The sequence below is a fragment of the Onychomys torridus genome, chromosome 7, assembly GCF_903995425.1.
Source record: "Onychomys torridus chromosome 7, mOncTor1.1, whole genome shotgun sequence".
Taxonomy (NCBI): domain Eukaryota; kingdom Metazoa; phylum Chordata; class Mammalia; order Rodentia; family Cricetidae; genus Onychomys; species Onychomys torridus.
This window is the reverse complement of record NC_050449.1, coordinates 111,040,969-111,059,824: the sequence shown is the minus strand read 5'-3', so window position 1 is coordinate 111,059,824 and position 18,856 is coordinate 111,040,969. Positions and strand designations below refer to the sequence as shown.

The window sequence follows — 18,856 nt, the reverse complement described above, 5'->3', positions numbered from 1 at the left end:
ATCAGTGAGAGGGATTATTCAGGAAGCATTTCTGTATTCTCTGACCCCAGAATGGTTATGTTCATATGGTCTCAGTCACCAAATTATTTCAGAGGTAGAGAAATTTGTTATAAGAGAGAAAAATTCCCCCCTTTAAAGTCCAATCCATTAGAAAAAGGTGTCCTGTGTCGATGGCGTAACTCCCCTGCCATAAGCCAGAAAAGAGAAATATAGGCAGGAAGGAAGAGCTAAGAATGATTGAGTCTGAGGCCCTGGGGACCAGTGGCTTGCACACGTAAGCCAGACAGTAAGTGCCTCCACAGAGGATTAAAGAGAGTTCATTTTAAAAAGTCTTAAAATGGTTGAAGCCACAGACAAGACAGGCCCTCCAGGACCCAGAACTCTGCTCTCCTTGGAGCCCAGAGCACAGGTGACATGAGACAGATGCTTGGGTTCAGCAGTAGCTGTAACCTCAAGTTCTCCAGCTGACATGGGAAACCCAGGACTCACCCAGAGACATGTGGCCAGGGCAGGGCATGCTCTTCCACAGACAAGCAGTCATGGGAGTACTGCACTGCGTATGTGATCAGGTCACGTTACCTGTCCAAGGCCACGGAGCTAGTTAGGTGCCAGATGGAATTCAAACCCAAGACCTCCTTGCTCACCAGCTGAAAGGTGTTGAATATGTTTAGCTGTCTGTCTCAGATTCCTAAATCTAATTCTGACACATGCACTATGATGTATGTAACTGGATTCTTTTTGAGGTTAAAAGTGGGGTATAAAGCTTTTAGCATGGGGTAAATGTTAAACAGCTACTGTGGTTAAGACTCATTATTTTACTATTTTTAGTGTTGTGTGTGTGCATGCATGCTACAGTGTTCATGTGCAGGTCAGGGGACAACCTGCAGGAGTCGATTCTCTTTCTACTGTGTAGGGTCCAGGAATCAAACTCTGGTTGCCAGGCTTGGCAGCAAGGGCCTTGACTTGCTGAACCATCTCGCCCACCCAATTTAAACACAGAACACTTCACAGATTTAAAATAAAAAGCAACTTGTCAACTTTTTCTCACAATCCTCCTGGGATATAAATGGACAGACTTCCTTGGACACTCATGCATTCACTCCAAGCCTCAGAATGTGAGAGCAGGACCTGGTTTTGGAGAAGACCCTTGACGTCCCTGTAGGGAGCTTCTTGGAAGATATGGGTCTTTTCTGCATGGAGGTGGCCCTGGCTCTCTGTGGTGAGCCTTCTGTCACCCAGAAAACTCTATCCTCAAAACAATCCCTGGGAGGGCTGCTGTCCCAAACCTGACACCTGCCAAGGAGAACAGGACCATCGCCTCAGGCAGGAGGAGAGCACACAGGCCGTAGTGTGGCCTCTTGGCTCCCTGAACCCTAAGAAGGCAGAGCTGAGGTGAAGAGAAGGAAACCCATCGCAGTGTTCCTCTTCCCAAGATGGCACCACATTACTCCTCTTCCTAAGACGGCACCACATTGCTCCACTTCCCAAGATGGCATCACATTGCTCCTCTTCCTAAGATGGCACCACATTGCTCCTCTTCCTGAGATGGCATCATATTGCTGCACTTCCTAAGAGGGCATCACATTGCTTTCCCTGTCCCTGGGGAGGAAAGACATTCCCAACAGCTGTACCCCAAATGCTCAACTGTTAAAGGGACTGCTCTGAATCATGCTCTGTAAGTCCTCCACCAACAACAACATCCTTCAGACAATGACTTAGAAGGAACCGCAGCCCACAGCAGCCCTCCCATAAGTGCTAACCCTCAGCTGGCACACGCCAACAGGATGCAGTCTATTTACCAATTAGAAATAGGCTCGGTACCACCACCCAGGTGAGGGACCCTCAACTCTGTGGGTGAGAAGCTCTCATAAGACTGGGGAGCCCTCACTGTTACCTGTGAGGAGGACTCCTGTGACTGGAAACCGTTAATATCACTAGTGGGGAGCACTCCCACCTGTGGGGAGCACCTGACCAAACTGATGCTCTCTCTCCTCTGGCGGTAAGCTCTCCCCTAACTGGTAAGCTCTTGTACTTCCTGCAAAGAGGTTCCATACTACCTCCACCCATGAGGATGTCTCTCATGCCACCAGTTACCCATCAGGTGCTCTCTCACCAGCGGGATGATGGGAGCAGCCTCTGTCCCTCCAGAGGCTCCTTCATTTGGGACACTGAAGTCAACTACCACTGTCACCTTTTCCTGTCACTCCTAACCTGGGCACCTATTTCTTCTGATTTTGTGCTTCACGGCCTGTGGACCCAGAACAACCATCTCATCAAGGAGTCTGCAGTTCCTCTCAGCTCTCTTGTGCTGGAATCTGCATCAACAAGGCCCCAGGCACTTCGTGTGCCTGTTACCAGTAGTTTGAAGGGCCCTTGTAAACTGGCCCATGAAGATAAGTGAGGCTCCGAGTCTGTTTCAGGTAGAAAAGCTGCCGGGGGTGGGGTGGGGTGGGGTGGGGTGGGGGGGGGGGGGGGGGGGGGGTGTCTCCCTGTCAGGTGCTGCTCTCTCCTGGGTAATTTATTTCTTGCTTCCTACACTTTCTTTCTTACCATCTGCTTCCAATCGTTTTTTTAATCCTCTTAATACCGATGAGATGTGTCTCGATCCATTCCAAATATGAAAACAGGTAGAGAGAAAGAAGGGTGGTGTAGAGCAAAGGGCCATGGGGCCAGGGTTTTCTGGACCCCTTCCAGGAATTCAGAATTGTGACGAGTCTTCCTTCCTCAGTGAGGATGCTGATGTTGCCAATGTTGCCAGTGTTGCCAATGTTGCAATGTTGCCATGAGAATGAAGCAACATACATGAGACCACATGGTGCCGCCAGCTTTTGCCATCCCAAGCAGGAGAAACCTGCAATTCATGTGCTTCACATGTGCTGAATGAGAGGGGATTCTACCTGCCCTGAGCATGAACATCCGGAAGGGGATGCTCTGTATTACAGGCAATTCCGAAACAGGTCCCATGCCAAACGCCTTAAAATGTCCCCCCTTTTTTTCCCCTTGTTGTTGTTTGTTTTATTTCTTGACTCAGACCAACCTAGAAATCAAGATCCCTTTACTTTGGTCTGCCTGTGTCCTTGGGATGGAGGCCTGCAACACCACACCATTCGCTATTTGCTAAGGGCCTAGAGATCCCACCCCATCCTCCACACTGTACAGCTTTGTGGCCCTGAGAAGAGAAAATATGAGATTCAAGATTACAAAAGTCTTTTAAATAATCAGCTCAGGGCGAATCAATCAAAACCTTGAAAATGGCATCTCCCATTGCATCCGAGGCCCATATGGATGCAAACAGAGGCACTTGTGTGTGAATGGACCCAAAGGACCAAACTTCGCTGCATGCTGAAGACTCAGGTTCAATCAGCCCAAGTGCAAAGGAAGGTTGAGTTCACCTGGGTAGGGATGCTTCTGTCTGTTTGGTCCTGAGGCTGGACTTATGTGACTAATGCCCTCGACACCGCCGTTTTCTGTGGTGGTATAACCTGTCTCCCCAGTGCCTATCTTACCTTTAACCACCACACTTCAATGCCTGTACTGCCTAACATGGGAGCTCAGGGCCGGCGAGACAGCTCAGCAGATAAAAGCACCTGCTGTCAAGCCTGATGATCTGAGTTCAAGTCCCTGTAGGAAAGAAAAACTTCCAGTTCTCCTCTGATCCAGGCACACACACCTAGACATGCACACCCACGCGTGCGCGCGCGCGCACACACACACACACACACACACACACACACACACACACACACACGTACGTACGTATACACGAACCATGAGCCACACCATGAGGAAATGAATTATAATTAAATAAAAGCAAAAAGTCAGTTCGTTACACCACATTTCCAGGCTAGGTAGTCAGATGTAGCTAGGGGCCAGCATATTGAACATTTTCCATTTTTGTGGGTTTTGGGGGCTTTAAAACTGGCAGTTTGTAGGACATGCAGCTAAAAGCATTTCACAACCACCTTTTTAAGATGTTGATGGTCAATGAATTTTCAGTCATTGGTGGCTCTTTAAAGGGTCTCAGGGTAGACCATCAGCACCCTGGGACCTTCCCTCTCCTTTGCACATGGAAAGCATACAGGGCAGCTGGAACACAGCAGCAGCCTTGGCAGTGGGTCAGGGCACTCTGAACATCAGCCCCCATCTTTGTCCTTGCTGGCCTCTTCTCTAGCTTTTCACCCTGTTGGTAATCTCAGTGAACTTCATGGCCTTTCAAACACCGTCTCTGAGAGCAAACTTCAGATCTCACCCTTAAGAGCCTCCACCTGCATACTAGTGACGTGGAAGCTATCTTTGACAGTTACTGAACCATAGGGAAATTCTGCAGGCTCCACTTTCAAAATATCTTCAGAATCGGACTCCATCTCACCATCCCAGCTGCTGTCACCCCAGGCAGGGCCACCGTCTCTTCCTTTAGACCGTTCTCCTGGTCTGCTCGCCAGGCCTGTTTCTATCCTACCTCCCATCATCCATTTCAACCCAGCACCAGACTGTGTCCTTTAGGTATGGAAGCTAAACTATCACCCCCTGCCCACATCTACCTCTTCCACAGCTCCTGCCTTATTCAGGTCTTTCCTGCGACCGTGAGGCTCCATACAGCCCTACCCAACAGCCTGCATTCTGACTTCCTCCTCTCTCTCTGGGCTCCTGGTCGGGCTTCTCTCCTCAAATATTCCAAACACCTAGGCCCCATCACAATACCACCTCCAGAGAGGACTGTGCTGGCTCCCAAAGCTCCTTCAAGTGTTGGCTCAAATCTTGTCAGTGAGGTTGCTTGACCACCCTAACCCTTAGCCTGCACCCCCAATCTATATTCACCTTGATCTAGGTTCTCCCCCACACCCCAGCCCTCATCACCTCTCTCCCTCCATGGAGACATCAGCCCCCATAGCAAGAATCATTTTCAGTTGTGAATAAAACTGTGGCCCACCAGCCTAGCACATAGTAGGCACAAAATGCTCATTTCCTGAGAGAGTGCACTGTCAATCAAGTAACATCCTCATGCCACGCAGCCAACATCAGCAACATCACTTTGCCTAGAAGACAGACAATTCATCTTGATGTGCTTTAGTCAGGTCTAATCCCTGGCAGCTGTGCAGAATTCCCAGGGTATGGGTCTATGAAATCCAAAGGGATCACGTTTAACTCCCAGAATGCAGTAAAAACAGACACCTGTGGTGATACTTTGTGCTCCAACAAATAAAGCTTGCCTCTCCAGGTGTGGAGCTGGCCACTAGAGGCCAGGCAGTGGTGGTGCACACCTTTAATCCCAGCATTTGGGAGGAGGAAACAGGACGTGATATGGCTGGGCAGAGAGAGAAAGTGATAAGGCAGAGCAAAGACAGGGGCTCAGCCCTTTCTGGATGAGGATTCGGTAGAGGTAAGGAGTCTTTCTAGTGGCTGCTGCTCTGCTTCTCTGATCTTTCAGCATTTACCCCAATATCTGACTCTGGATTTTTATAATGAAGACCAATTAGAATTTGTGCTACAGACACCAGCTCTGCAACCACTTCTAAGGATTCAATTGATCACCTTTCTAGGGCCTGGAATGCACACCTCAGGTCCGGGGAGCAGAGACAGGCGGCAAGCTCCTCATGCTGTGATCACCTCCATCCCAACTGTGGAGAGCCACACCCAAGTAAAACAAGTCCTGCCGGGCGGTGGTGGCACACGCCTTTAATCCCAGCACGGGAGGCAGAGCCAGGCGGATCTCTGTGAGTTCAAGGCCAGCCTGGTCTACAGAGTGAGACCCAGGACAGGCACCAAAACTACACAGAGAAACACTGTCTCAAAAAAACGAAACAAAACAACAACAACAACATGTTCTTCCATGATCTCGGGTGTGTGTGCATCCAGATTCACAGGGCATAACCATTGGTTGTTTTGAATCATTGTGAAACAGAGCCAAACAGAGGGACCTTCTATAAAATAGTTGACCTGTAGTGTAACAGAAGACCAAAGCCAAGGAATCATTCCAGTCCAAAAGAACATTATAACCTAATATGACATCGGCTCCAGAGCTACCGTCCCCTTTGGAGGACATGTGAAGAGTGGGGGAAGTTTGAGCAGCACTAATGTACTTTTAATTTCCTGATTTCAACAACTGTGCTGTGGTTCCAGAAAAGAATGCTCCAGTTCTCAGGAACTGTGACTGATATGTACAGGGGAGGGAAGCATTCTGTCTTCAACTTTCCCTCAAGAGGTTGCAATAGAAAACTGGCAAAGCAGGTAAGACAAGACAAAGGCTAGTGGACAGCCATCTCAGTGATGCCCTCATGATACCTGTGCTCAGCTCACAGATTCTTCACCTTCAAGTGTGGTATTTCAAAATAAAAATATTTTATATAACACAAGTGTGCTTGTGTATACATGCTCATGCGGGGGAGGGGACAGAGAAGGAGATGGAGAACATGCTCACAGCTATCTGTCAAAGGTTGGCTTGTTCCAAATTAATTTTAATCCAGTGTTTTCATGGCTATTTTTTAACCTCTCCTCACATAACTTCAGACCAATCAAATGCTTGCTGAGAAAATGACTCCTTTGTCATTTTCTGAAAGGTCTGAAGCACTTTCCCAAAGTCAGAGAAAAGAGGGTATGACCTTGCTGAAGAGATAGCTCAGAGCACTGGCTCTCTTGTAGAGGACCTGAGTTCAGTTCCTAGCACCCACACAGTGGTTCACAATTGGCGATGAACTCTCGTTCCTGAGGATCCAATGCCCTCTTCTGGCCTCTGGCGGTATTGCATGCACATGGTGCACATAGTACAGGCAGGCAAAACACTCATACACATAAAATAAAAATAAATGTTTTTTTTAAAAGGACACAATATTCATAGGCTTAATAAAAGTAACCAATTTAACTAGGCAGAAATAAAAATCTGGATTTACATTGTTAGAAAAAAATTTAAAGTCAATCTGTTTAAGCCCACAAAATTCTGGTTTTCTCATCCCAACAATAAAGTGTTCAGTTAGGTGTTCTTCCTTATCTCCATCCACCAAGGACTCAGACAGAAGGGTAGGCATGGAAGTCCACATCAGTTAGGTGCCCTTCCTTATAACCATCATCCACCATAGACTCAGCCATATGTGATGGAGGGGTAGGCGTGGAAGTCCACATGGAGCTGGACAAGTCTCAGACACAGAGGTCTACCTGGGAGGAAAGAGACAGAACTCGTTCCTGTCTGGAATTTATGTGGACAGGAGGCTGGCAAGGCAACCCTTCAAGGCAATGAGGGACCAATGCTAGGCAAAGGGCAACTCCATGGCCCATTGCTCCTGAGCTGTGAGCTCACTTAGAAAGCCAGAGAATTCACCCAAATGACTTCAGAACGGATGCCTCAGGTAGGCATTGAGACTGGAAAGAATGATGGCACAGTTTCAGTGACCTTAATACACTGTCCCCAGTGAGAGTCATTGGTAAGAAAGGGACAGGACCAGCCTCTTGGTCAAGTCACCCAGTAAGAACAAAGTGCCGAAAGCATGACTCAGCCACGGCCACTGCACAGTCATCAGGACTGGGTCAAACTCAAGCCGAGAGGAACGCTTGGGGTCTGGAAGGAGGGAGAACTTCTCTTACCAGTCCTTGCTCTCCACCAAACACTCGAGGTTCAGTCGTTTATTCTTCGTTAACAGGGACGGACTCTCAACACCGTGCACCAGGCATGGGATGAGGCAATTACAAATTTAAAAATGAATGATGGTACAGTCTAACAAACTCAGTCAAAACACAGACCGCCTCTGAACCAGACGTACAAACATAGCTGTGGTCTGGCAGTTACATGGACCCTGCACATTCGTATTCTCAGTTTTCAGAGCAAGAGCGAGTGACTGACAAACAGCTGTGTGTAAGGCATGACTCAGACGACAGCCTTACTCGCTAACATGGTCAGTGGTGGCAATCTGCAGCAGCCAGCTTGCAAGAGCCCACTGTTCCGTTTCCAAGAACTCCGCAGGTCAGGGCTCAACACACACGTTAGTAAAAGTTAAACTGAATAAACTTATGAGTTAAAACATTAAGGTCACAAATTCTCAAAAGTCATCCTAATTATCACTGTGTGTTACTATGGTTCATGCTCCTGAAGGTGCACAGAAGTATTGGATATGCTGTATAAAAATGTGCTGCTACACATTTCTTCCAAACCAGCCTTAGTGGTGTCATATGGCTGTCTGAAATCCGCCATGGTGAAAATATTACACCAGGAAACTGAGCAGAAGCCTTCAGGCTAGCTGCCCCCACCCCATGTTAAACGTTAGCAGCACACCACTGCTCTAGAAGGCAGAGTCCCCAAAGCAACTGCATCTGGGCTCACATGCTCAGACAGAGCTGCTCCTGGGACTTGACGGAGAAGCCTCTTACCAGTTTACAACTACAGGCAACTTTCTCTAACTCTCCTGCATATGACAAGAGCAGAGGGCGCAGTTATAAGCAGTCATGTACATAAGCAGTCGTACCACACTGTGGGTTCCAGCCCTATTTGTCAGCCAGAAGTTCCGGGCAATCCCTTACCCCATCTATGCCTTACAATGGTAACCAACAGTATAGTCACTTCCTAGGTGCCCAGTTTGTGCAGGCTGCTCCCATGACTGTCACTCAAAATGTCGTAGTTTTTTTTTTTTTTTTCCTAAGAATCATTTCCAGAGGGAGGCTAATGACTAAAGGCTTGATACTAATTTCTGTGTTATCAGGTCTCATGCCCCTCCCCCACCTACACACTATGTTACATACTAAAGAGGCGCACTGAGGAACCTGGCTGACTGCCAAATTTTAACTTCTTCCAAAAGAATAAATGTTTGCCAAAATAAAAGGAAATAGCTAGGCATTATGATACATGCACCAGTAATCCCAGAACTTGAGAGGTGGAAGCAGGAAGATCAAGAGTTCAAGGTCACACTCAGCTATATAGCAGGTTAGAAGACAGCCTGGGATACATGAGATCTTGTCTCAAAAAAGCAAAGAACCAAAGCGGGGGTGGGAGGCAGGGGGGGCGACGGGGGACGGACGGACAAGAATTTAAAACCTTTAAAAAAAATGAATAAACAAGGGCTGGAGAGACTGTGAGCAGTTAAGAGCTTGAGATTCTATTGAGTGAAACAAGCCAAACTCACAGAGCAGTTTGTCTTTCCTGTGGGTTGTCACCGTTCTGTTCATGGACACAAACCAAGACATACCCAGGGAGCAGGGATCTCTGAGCATCTGCCTCATCAGATTGGCCTGTGGGCATGTCTGTGAGGCATTCTGCTTGATCAATGATTGATGTGGGCGGGCCCAGCCCACGGTGGGTGGTGCCAGTCCTAGGCAGGTGGGCCAGGGCTATGTAAGAAAGGCAGTTGAGCAAGCCTCAGGAAGCAAGCCAGTAAGCAGCAGTCCTCCACAGCCTCTGCTTCAGTTCCTGCCTCGGAATTCACCACCTGCCCCCAACTCCCCAGTGGGGACTGAAACCTGCAAGCCAAATAAACTTTTTCCTTCTCAAGTTGCTTTGGGTCAGTATTTTGTCACAGCCACAGAAAGCAAACTAGAACCCTGGAAGATGGACAGAACTGGAGGCCAATCATTGTATTAAGTGAAATAAGCCAATGTCACAAAGACAAGTGTCACGTGTTCTCTATATGGAACCTTAGAGAATGCAACAGGACCCTGATAGAATGGACACATTGTGGACATGGAGGTGGAAGAGGGGGAGGAGATAAGACAGAATCACAGTGGGAAAATTCAAAGCAAGCCATGAATGCAAATGCCATAATAATACCTCTGTGCAATTAGCATGTGCTAATTAAAAATAAATTGTTTGGTCGAAATATAATTTATGTAAGCTAGCACCGAGTTTCAGTCTACATGCTAATGAACTCACATAACCACCCCACAGCCACGACCTAAAATATGTCCCTCACCCAGAAGTCTCATTTCTGTTCAATCAAAGTTTTATTTTTTATTTGTGTGTGTGTGTGTGTATGCATGCCTCTCTTACAACACACACACACACACACACACACACACACACACACACACACACACGATACATGTGAACACAGCATGTGTATGCCAAGGCTTAAGTGTGAGAAGACAACTTTCCGAAGTCAGGTGTCTCCCTCCACCATGTAGACCCCAGGGACCAAACTCAGGTTGTCAGGCTTCACTGCTAAAGCCTGTACCTGCTGAGCCATCTCACCAGCCCTCCAGGTCTTCCAAGGGCTCCTAGAGGTCACTACTGTATTTGAACATGGTTGCCATGGTTTCCTGATTCCTGGAGGCTATTCACTGGCCTGTCCTACGCTTCAGCTAATTCGAGGTTCACAACATGCTTCTGGGATACTGTCGCGGATTTGAGGGTGAGTAGTCACCTGTGGTCTGGGTGAACACCTATTAGAGAAGGAGTGGTCATGGGACATTCATTCCTGTCCCAAGCTCTCCTGCCCACCTCCTCCTAACACCATTTGCTGGTTCCTCAGAGATGTGAGCTCCATTCTGTATCAGAAGCTCACTGTGATCCCAAGTTCCAGCTAGCCCGACTAGTCATTCCAACACAGTTCCATGTGCTGGGTGTTCACCCTGGGCCTACCATCCCAAAGCAGGAGTTGGGTAGCTTAGAAGCATCTACAGAAGAAGGCAGGATCCCAAGGGAGGCTCCTTAGGACCGTGACTGGGGCTGGCCTGTGGACAGACAGCCTCTTCAGGAACAGTCACATCTTCAGCAGATGAGGTGGGTAGAGGCATACCAATCAGAGTATGACCAAGGCTTCCAAGTGGGCTAATGCTGGTTCTGTCAATGACACTCAGGCATGGCTCTATAATAGGACCATCATACTTAAAAAATTATCTCCCAGTCAACTCTACTCATCTTTCTGGTGGTATTAGGGTGAAAACAGCATTATGGCATCCTAATGTTTTCAATTCTCTCAGGGTCGAGTAATTTCCCTTTTTAACACACAGGGTAGACAGGCGCCTCCACAGAGACTGGGAAACAATGAAAATGGCCAGAATTCAACAACACTGTTTTGACTTCAGTGGGTTTTGTTTTCACAGTTGCTTTGTGTGTTAGGCATGTAATGATTGGTTTTCTGTTCACAGAAGGGTACAAAAGAGCTAAAAGTCATCTGGTTTAAAGAGAAATTATGAAACCAAAGAGTAGGGGGTGCAACCTTAAGACAGAGAATGCAAAAAGCAAGCAGGAGGTGCACAGCTCTAGATAGACACAAGAACTGGACCTAAAATAATCGAAGAGCTAGAGAGATGAGCGCAAGGACAAGGTAGAAAGGCATGGGAAGCAGGTTCTACAGGAGAGAGTGACAGGGCAGCTCTTCCAAGAGTCAGACCATTCGCAGTGTGCAAGTAGATGACACGAAGAAGGTAAACTGAGGCTGAGCAGTTGAGAGCCCTGAAGCCAAAAGGAAGTGCTCTGGATTTTACCTGTGACCATGGGGTCTAACTAGAGATCTCCAGACCTCTAGTTAGACAGTAGAGGGGGGTCTTACCTCCAGAGCTGGACTGGTTAGAGAACAGGGAAAGGTAAGTGGGGTGCATGGCATCTGGGGAGCAGTTACAGAAGCACCTGGAACAGCTTCAGTACTGCCCCAAGAGGAAGAAGTGACTTACCACAAAACTGGGACCTCCCTGGGGTCCCTTCAAGAACAACAGATCAGGGTACCACACAGCTAGCTCAGGAGGCAGATATTGGTCCAAGCTGGTCTCCACAGTGGAGAACATCACCATATATGGAGTGAAAAGTTAGGGGGAGAAAGAGGGAAAGAAAACAAGATAGTACTGAACAGGCTTGAAGACAGAAAGAAAAAAATGCCTAAAGACAGCCTAAACCAAACATGCGTGGCCCCAGTGGCGGCCTGTCTGCGGGCCATATGGTGTGTGATAAGATGGCGCTTTTGCATTTATCATCTATGACTTGTCTGCAGAGCTGAGAGCCGGGCTGTGCAGTAGAGAGCATGTCATGGTCCTTCAGCCCCGACTCACAGATCCCAGTCTATACCCCAGGCCAGGAAACAATCACTGCCACACCCCTCCCCCATTCTTGCTGCCTCTCTCAGCTCCCACATAAGCCACAGCCTCCACAGCTGTTCTCCCAAAACCCTGTAAACCACAGGCTATGTCTGTGAGCTCCTAGGCCAGCTGCGCCATGATGAGAACAGCTAGCTAGCATACTAACATTTCCCCTCACACTCATGTACTGGATCCACCATTCACCCAGGTCCACTGTGAGGGCCCAGATAGTAACTGTAGGATAAAGCTTCTCTCGTGGCTAGTGAGTATTCACAACTTTGAGCATCTCTTAACAACCAAGTTGGCTCTTGTGCCATAAAGACCCTAGAATTCTGTCTCTCCTCTGGTATATACCACCTCATCTGGCTGCCCAAGAATAGCCAAGCAGTACCTATAAGGTAAAATCCATTAAAGCTCGTCATCTGTTTTCTCTTCCTGAACTGGCCGAACAACCACACTCTGGAGCCCTGCTGCATGCAAACTGTTCTAACCACATCTCAGTTTCTGCTCTGGTCAGCTAGGTTTTAATCGAGAAGCCCTAAAGTCCCCTAGAAGCTAGACATGCCAAGGGGATGCCAAGCTAAAAGTGAATTTCAGGTAGGTGGCATGGTGGTTCAAGCCTGTGATCCCAGCCCTGGTGAGGCTGAGCTAGGAGGACTGAGTCTGAGGCAAGCCTGGGAGACATATGGTGAGTTTCAACCCAGCATGGGCGACAGCATAAGACTATCTCAAAAACAAACTAATATTTGTGTATGTGTCTCTATCAACTACTCTATGTCTCGCTATGACTAAACACCTGAACAGCAGTCTGAAAGGCAGAAGCACTTATTGTGGGTCACAGTTTAAGGAGACAGTCCACCATGCTGCACAAGTCCTGGAGGCATGGGCTTGAGGCAGGGGTCACGCAGCATCCAGTCGGGAAGTGATGAATGCTAGTGTTCTGCTCACATCCACTTTATATGGAGTGCAGGGCTCCAGCCTGCAGAATGATGTTGTCCAATTTCAGGGTGGGTCTTCCCACTGTAATTTACCTAATCTAGGTTGTCCCTCAGAGCCTGCCTGGAGGTCTGCCATCCAGGTGATTCTGGAGCTGTTGAGTCTGTCAGCAGCAACAACCACAGCATCCCGTGCAGTATTGGACGATGCCAAATCTCCCTTTATCCACAGGGACATGTTCCAAGACATTCTGTGGCTATATGAAACTGCAAACCAAACCAAACATATATTTCCCCCATACATACATACATACATACATATGATCAAGTTCATAAATTGGGCAAAGAAACAACCATTAAAAAACAGAACTGCAGTATCTTGTGGTAAAATTTATTTAACATTTATTATTTTTAGATCTTTTCCATATAACACTATTGGACCTCGGCGATCTATTGTGACTGATACCCCAGAAAGAGAAGCCACTAAGAAAGGGGGGACTGTATATATACCAAAAACCAGTTTATCTACACTCCAGATGTGATAGGAAATCTTGTTTCTGTGCTATATCTGCTAAGTATGTGTAACAGAAGAGGCTAGATCAACCTCTGGAGCAGCCTTCCTCAGAGGCCACCCCAGGAACAGCTCTGCCATAGCCTTTCCCAGAGGCCACCATAGGAACAACTCTGCCATAGTCTTCCTCAGAGGCTACCACAGGAACAGCTCTGCCATCATATTTCCCAGAGGCCACCCCAGGAACAGCTCCTCCCCAGCCCGCACTTCGCTATTGCTGTTCCCTGGATGTACTTCACCAGGGCCTGCAGCAGGTTCTCTGTGGCCCTATCTTTCAAGACTTCTAGTTGTTATGAACCATTTGCCATGACTTTTTCAGCCAAAGCAAGCAGTTGCAAAGAGCCTCAGAGGAAAGATTTGTGGAGCAGACTTAGCAGAGGAAGGCCAGATACCCCACGCCCTAGCAAGTGTCAAACAGAACCATTTGCTACATCTTAAGGTTTGCACATGAGCCTCTCCTGAGCAGCCCACACCCTCAAGGACACTTGGAAGCCAAAGGAATCCAAGATCAAGAAGGGCAGGGCAGGCTTAACAAGAGCATGGGTGGCTGGCTAAGTGGCCGGCAGCCCGAGTCAAGGGCAGCTGGCCTGGGCAGGCCCTGACATGAGTCTGGCAGAAAGCAGAGCCCAGCCCCACTGCAAAGCATCTCAGGGTATGAACTCAGAGGCTCCAGGCCAGACCACGTGCCACAGACATGGAGGTAATTCTCTACACACGGCCTAGAAGCAGCTGTTCTGACTATGACCCCAACAAGGCAACACTGGAGAGACACTTCAATTTACAGAGTCCATCTGCTAGAAATCTAGTTAATAACATTAGATTAAACTAAGTCAAAAATGTTAGAATGTTGGAAATTATGTATGGCCCAACCAACCAAAGAATAATAATCCTGAGTGCCTTTATCAGGCTCCATGCAAAGTTTTTATATTCACTATGCAATGCTTATATCTTTTGTTTTGCTTTGAGACAGGGTCTGACCATATGAGCCCAGACTATGCTGAAACTCTCTAGGTAGCCCAGGCAGAATTTGAACTCATAATCCTTCTGCCTCTCCCTCTCAAGTACTGAGACTGCAGCATTGTGCCACGCTGCTCCTGGCAATGTTGGATGCTAATGACTGCTTTCAAGATGAACGTTTTAGAGGCAGATACTCACACAATTACATCCACACCAGGTCTGGGTGATTCAACCCCACACCCACAGGCATTACACCAACTGCCCAAGCCACATCTTGGGTCCGTCTACCTCCTCTGCTCTCTGGCTCTACAGCAGTGACCACAGCCAGGACTCCCACCCTGTACAGCAGCCACTCCATCATTAATCAAAGCCTGGCTTCCTGAATTACAGCAAAATATATTTAGCAAATAATTTCAAGAGGAGAAAAATGTTTGGAAATTTATTTGAAAGAAGGAAAGAGACCCCTAAAATGCACTTCTAAAATAAATAGAAAGTAATCACCAAGAGAATTGTGTCCAACCAGTTTTTTGTTTTGTTTTGTTTTGTTTTTTGTTTTTGGAGCTGAGGATCAAACCCAGGGCCTTGCACTTGCTAGGCAAGCACTCTACCACTGAGCTAAATCCCCAACCCCCCACCCAGTTTTAAAATGCACTACCTCTGACTGTGAGTTACTATGTCACACAGTGGGACCACTAAGAAAGGCATCAGGAATGATGCCATGTGAGGCTCAAAGCATGGCTACTGACGCTTTCCTCTCAATGACTGATAAGCTGCAGAGGGCAGAGGATGAAAATGTCCCAAGAGAACAAGGCACAGTCAGAGACTGGTCTCCTGGCATCCTCCACCCTTCTCTGAGGTTGAGGACAGCACAATAAGGAAAAGAGGACCAGTGAGACAATTCAGAGGGTCAAGCACTTCCCCTTCAAACGCGACGACCTGAGTTCAATTCACGGAACCACCTAAAGGTGGAGAACAGAACAGACTGCGCAGAGTTGTTCTTTGACTGCCACACACACACCACGCCAGGCGTGCACCCTTCCACGACACAACCGTGTTTAAAAAAAATTAAAGATAAACAAGATGGCTTTTAACTTTCAAAGAAGAAATGCATAATGTGAACGAGAACTGTGAAAGACGGAGCTACATGATGAAACAGAAGTAGCTCATGCTAGGTCCAAATGGCCATCGATCGGCGGAGATCAGATTCGAGGATTTAAAAGAGGAGGGGACTGACCTTGACGTGGGCCACGTAGTGATGACATGTCTCCTCCATGTGGGTCAGCTGCAGCTTCTCTGACACCTGGCCGGCAGTCTCTCCCAGCAATACAAAATAGACTCTGGGCAGCTGGCCCTTCTCCTTCTGGGCCACATCAGCCGTCAGATTGTAGCTCAGATCTGACAGGAAATGAAGGGTCAAAGACGTTAGCAAAGATGGACACCTAGCGGTGAGACCACCCAGCCCCACAGTTCTGTGGAGACCCTGCACAGGCACAGTTCACACAATATAGAGGACTGCCCTGTGCCCACATCAAGACCAACTCAGAGGCCTGTAACCAGGCCATGGCAGAACCAGGATGGCCTGTCTTCCCAGGAATCCCATGCACATCAGCCCTATGGTTCTTCCTTGTTTAGACCTCATGCCTTTGTGAGGTACCAACGGAATCACCAATATATATACATGTCAATGATTACTTTTACCACACATAGGGAGGTCTGATAGGTAAGCATCACCTGTCAAGTGTAACTAGAAGCTGCTGACTTCATGAAAGTGACTTCTACTGAACCATATGACGTGACAAGGATGTGCTGCAATAACTCAGTATCTCTCACAAATGCCAAGCCTTGCTCTCAGCCACAACATCTTTCCAGCTGTGTGTCACCCATGGTGGAATGACAAGGCTGCACACCAGGCACTGTCACCGTGAGGCAAAAAAAAAAGAGTCCACTTTCATAGGGCTCCACACTTGGGAACTGAGGCACAGGCTGCGGCTGGTTCTACTCTCACAGTGCCTGTCCTTCCGTCAAGGCTTTGGCTGTGGTGGCTCCTCAGCCCTATACCTGAGAGGGCAGTGCCAGACAATAAACTGGCCTGCACACAGTACAGAACAGAAAAAGGAGAAAAGGATGCTATGATGCCAAGTGCATGCTGGGTAAACCCAATAGACCTTGCCTCCGTCGCTCTGGAGTCTGTAAGTAAGCAGACAGCCATGCATTTTATCAGTAAGATGAACTTCAGCAGACCTACAGCACTGCTCTCTGTGACAGGGGCCAGTCTTTCCATGAGCCATTTTATTCCTTCACTCTTTTGTAGGTTCTGAGCTTATTGTGCTTTTTAAGATTTTGTTTTTATTATTATGTGTATGTGATTGCATGCTATATGAGAGTAGGTACCCAAAGAGGCTAGAAGGAAGTGTTAGATCCCCAGGAACTGGAGGTACAGGCAACTCAGCTGCTGGGAATCGAACTTGGGTCCTCAAGAGAGCTCAACCACTGAGCCATTTATCTTCCTCCAGGAAGTGTAGTTTTTATGGTGGAGAAACAATAATCTCTGCCCTTAAAATGACCAGATGAGATAGCTGACCGTCCCAGGCCGTGTCCACACAACCGTCTGGCAGAAGCTCCGGCTATCCATTGAAACCAGTGCCTTGCCTGTGTTCAAGTATGGCAAAGCCAGCTCACAGGATAGCTCTGTCCTTAGATAACATCAAAGGACCTGCCACCAAGGGAGGTCTGAACAGGGAAGAGTGAGGGTGACTTGGCAGGCATATTTTTGCTGTATCTAGTGGCTCCCCAAGTCCCCTGCCTTATCATGACTCCCATTATGCCCAGATGGCAGATTCTTGGTCAGTGAAGGCTGTGATGCCCTAATTTGCTTATTCTAACAGGCAGTTGATTTCTTAGGCAAGTCTGGGTCACCAGGAGGGACCAGGGACATGGGTCATCAGAAGAAATAGTTCTACCATTACAAAAAGAACAGCTAAGGGAAATGCTTCAATAGAGGAAACACGGGGCACAAGCAAGCATTACAAGTGGAGTGTGTGCATAGACTGCCAAGGCCTTGAAGACATCCCATAAGTCAGCTCATGCCCTAATCCTTTAGGACAAAGGGACCTGAGGCTCCAAAAGGGAAACTATTTGCTCCAGTCCAAGAACCATCTATCATACAGCAGAATCCAGAGCTCTCCAGATCTAATCTGTACCACTGTCTTCCATGCTTCTACTAGGATGGCCCATTAAACAGCACTTAAAGAATTCACCTGCTTTTCTAATCTATAGTCCTGAAGTCCATATTCCTTCAAACAAATGCATGGTCAGGCCTATCACAGAAATATCCCACTCCTGGTACCAACTTCTGTCTTAGGGTTTTTATTGCTGTGAAGAGACACCATGACCACAGAATCTCTTATAAAGGAAAACATCTAACTGGGATGGTGGCTTACAGTTTCAGAGGTTCAGTCCACTACCATCATGGTGGGGAGCATGGCAGCACTCAGGCAGACATGGTACTGGAGCTAAGAGTCCTACATCTTGTAGGCAACCGGAAGTTGACTGAGACACTGGGCAGTATCCTGAGCAAAGGAGACCTCAAAGCTCTCCCTCATAGTGACACACTTCCTCTAAAAGGACCACACCTCCTCCAACAAAGCCTCACACTCCCTATGAGCTTGTGGGGTCCAATTACATTCAAGCTACCACACCTGTCCTGAAACCTGTTACTCTCAGAACGCAGAAATGGCAGAACCAAGCACAGACAAAGGTCCAGAGCTGAACCCTAAGCCAATCCTTTTACTCAGGCAGCAGCAACCCAACAGCACAAACGGTTATGTTTAAATGAAGCAAGCCTCAAAATGATGTTTAGCAGGATTACGTCTGGAGACGCCCACTGCTGGAGGACAAGTCAGAAGCCACGGCTAGATAAACCAAGGTGGGGGTGGCAGCTTCAGTCTCAACAGCCCTGCCCGCCATCCTCCCACGTGACAAATAAGGGCTGTCAGAAGGGACAACGGAGCCCAGCAGCACAGTCTAACCTACCCACAGACCTAAACTGCAGCTTCAGGTCAGCTCTGTGTCCCCACAGCCTCACGAGCCAATCCCTTAAAACCCATCCACTAACCCACATCCCTCCTGCCACTCCTATCTCTCCATTTTCAACTTTTCGGTTCCATTCCTCCAGAGAATCCTGCCTATGCCAGTATTCTGCCCCACTTGCAGGCTGGTTCTGCAGGGGTTCATCCCTATGCTAAGGTGTGCCCTGACACCCTTGACTTAGGAATGTATTTGGGTTGGGGGAGATCTTAACACAGGGCAAGTTGAGGAAGGGAGTGACTTCAGTCTTCTATGTGTGCCCAGAGCCGTGTTGAGTCCTTTGTAGGCAGAGCAGCAAAGCATCCACCTCCTGCTCAAA

General features: G+C 47.9%; 1 protein-coding gene across 1 annotated transcript in view; it reads right to left on the bottom strand.

The window, feature by feature from the left end:
- Itga9 (integrin subunit alpha 9) overlaps positions 1-18,856 on the bottom strand; it is a 308,478-nt gene that overhangs the window by 202,065 nt on the left and 87,557 nt on the right. The window contains exon 15 of the mRNA XM_036193333.1: positions 15,686-15,846. Within this exon, the coding sequence (XP_036049226.1) occupies positions 15,686-15,846 (161 nt within the window). The remainder of the gene's footprint in view (positions 1-15,685; positions 15,847-18,856) is intronic.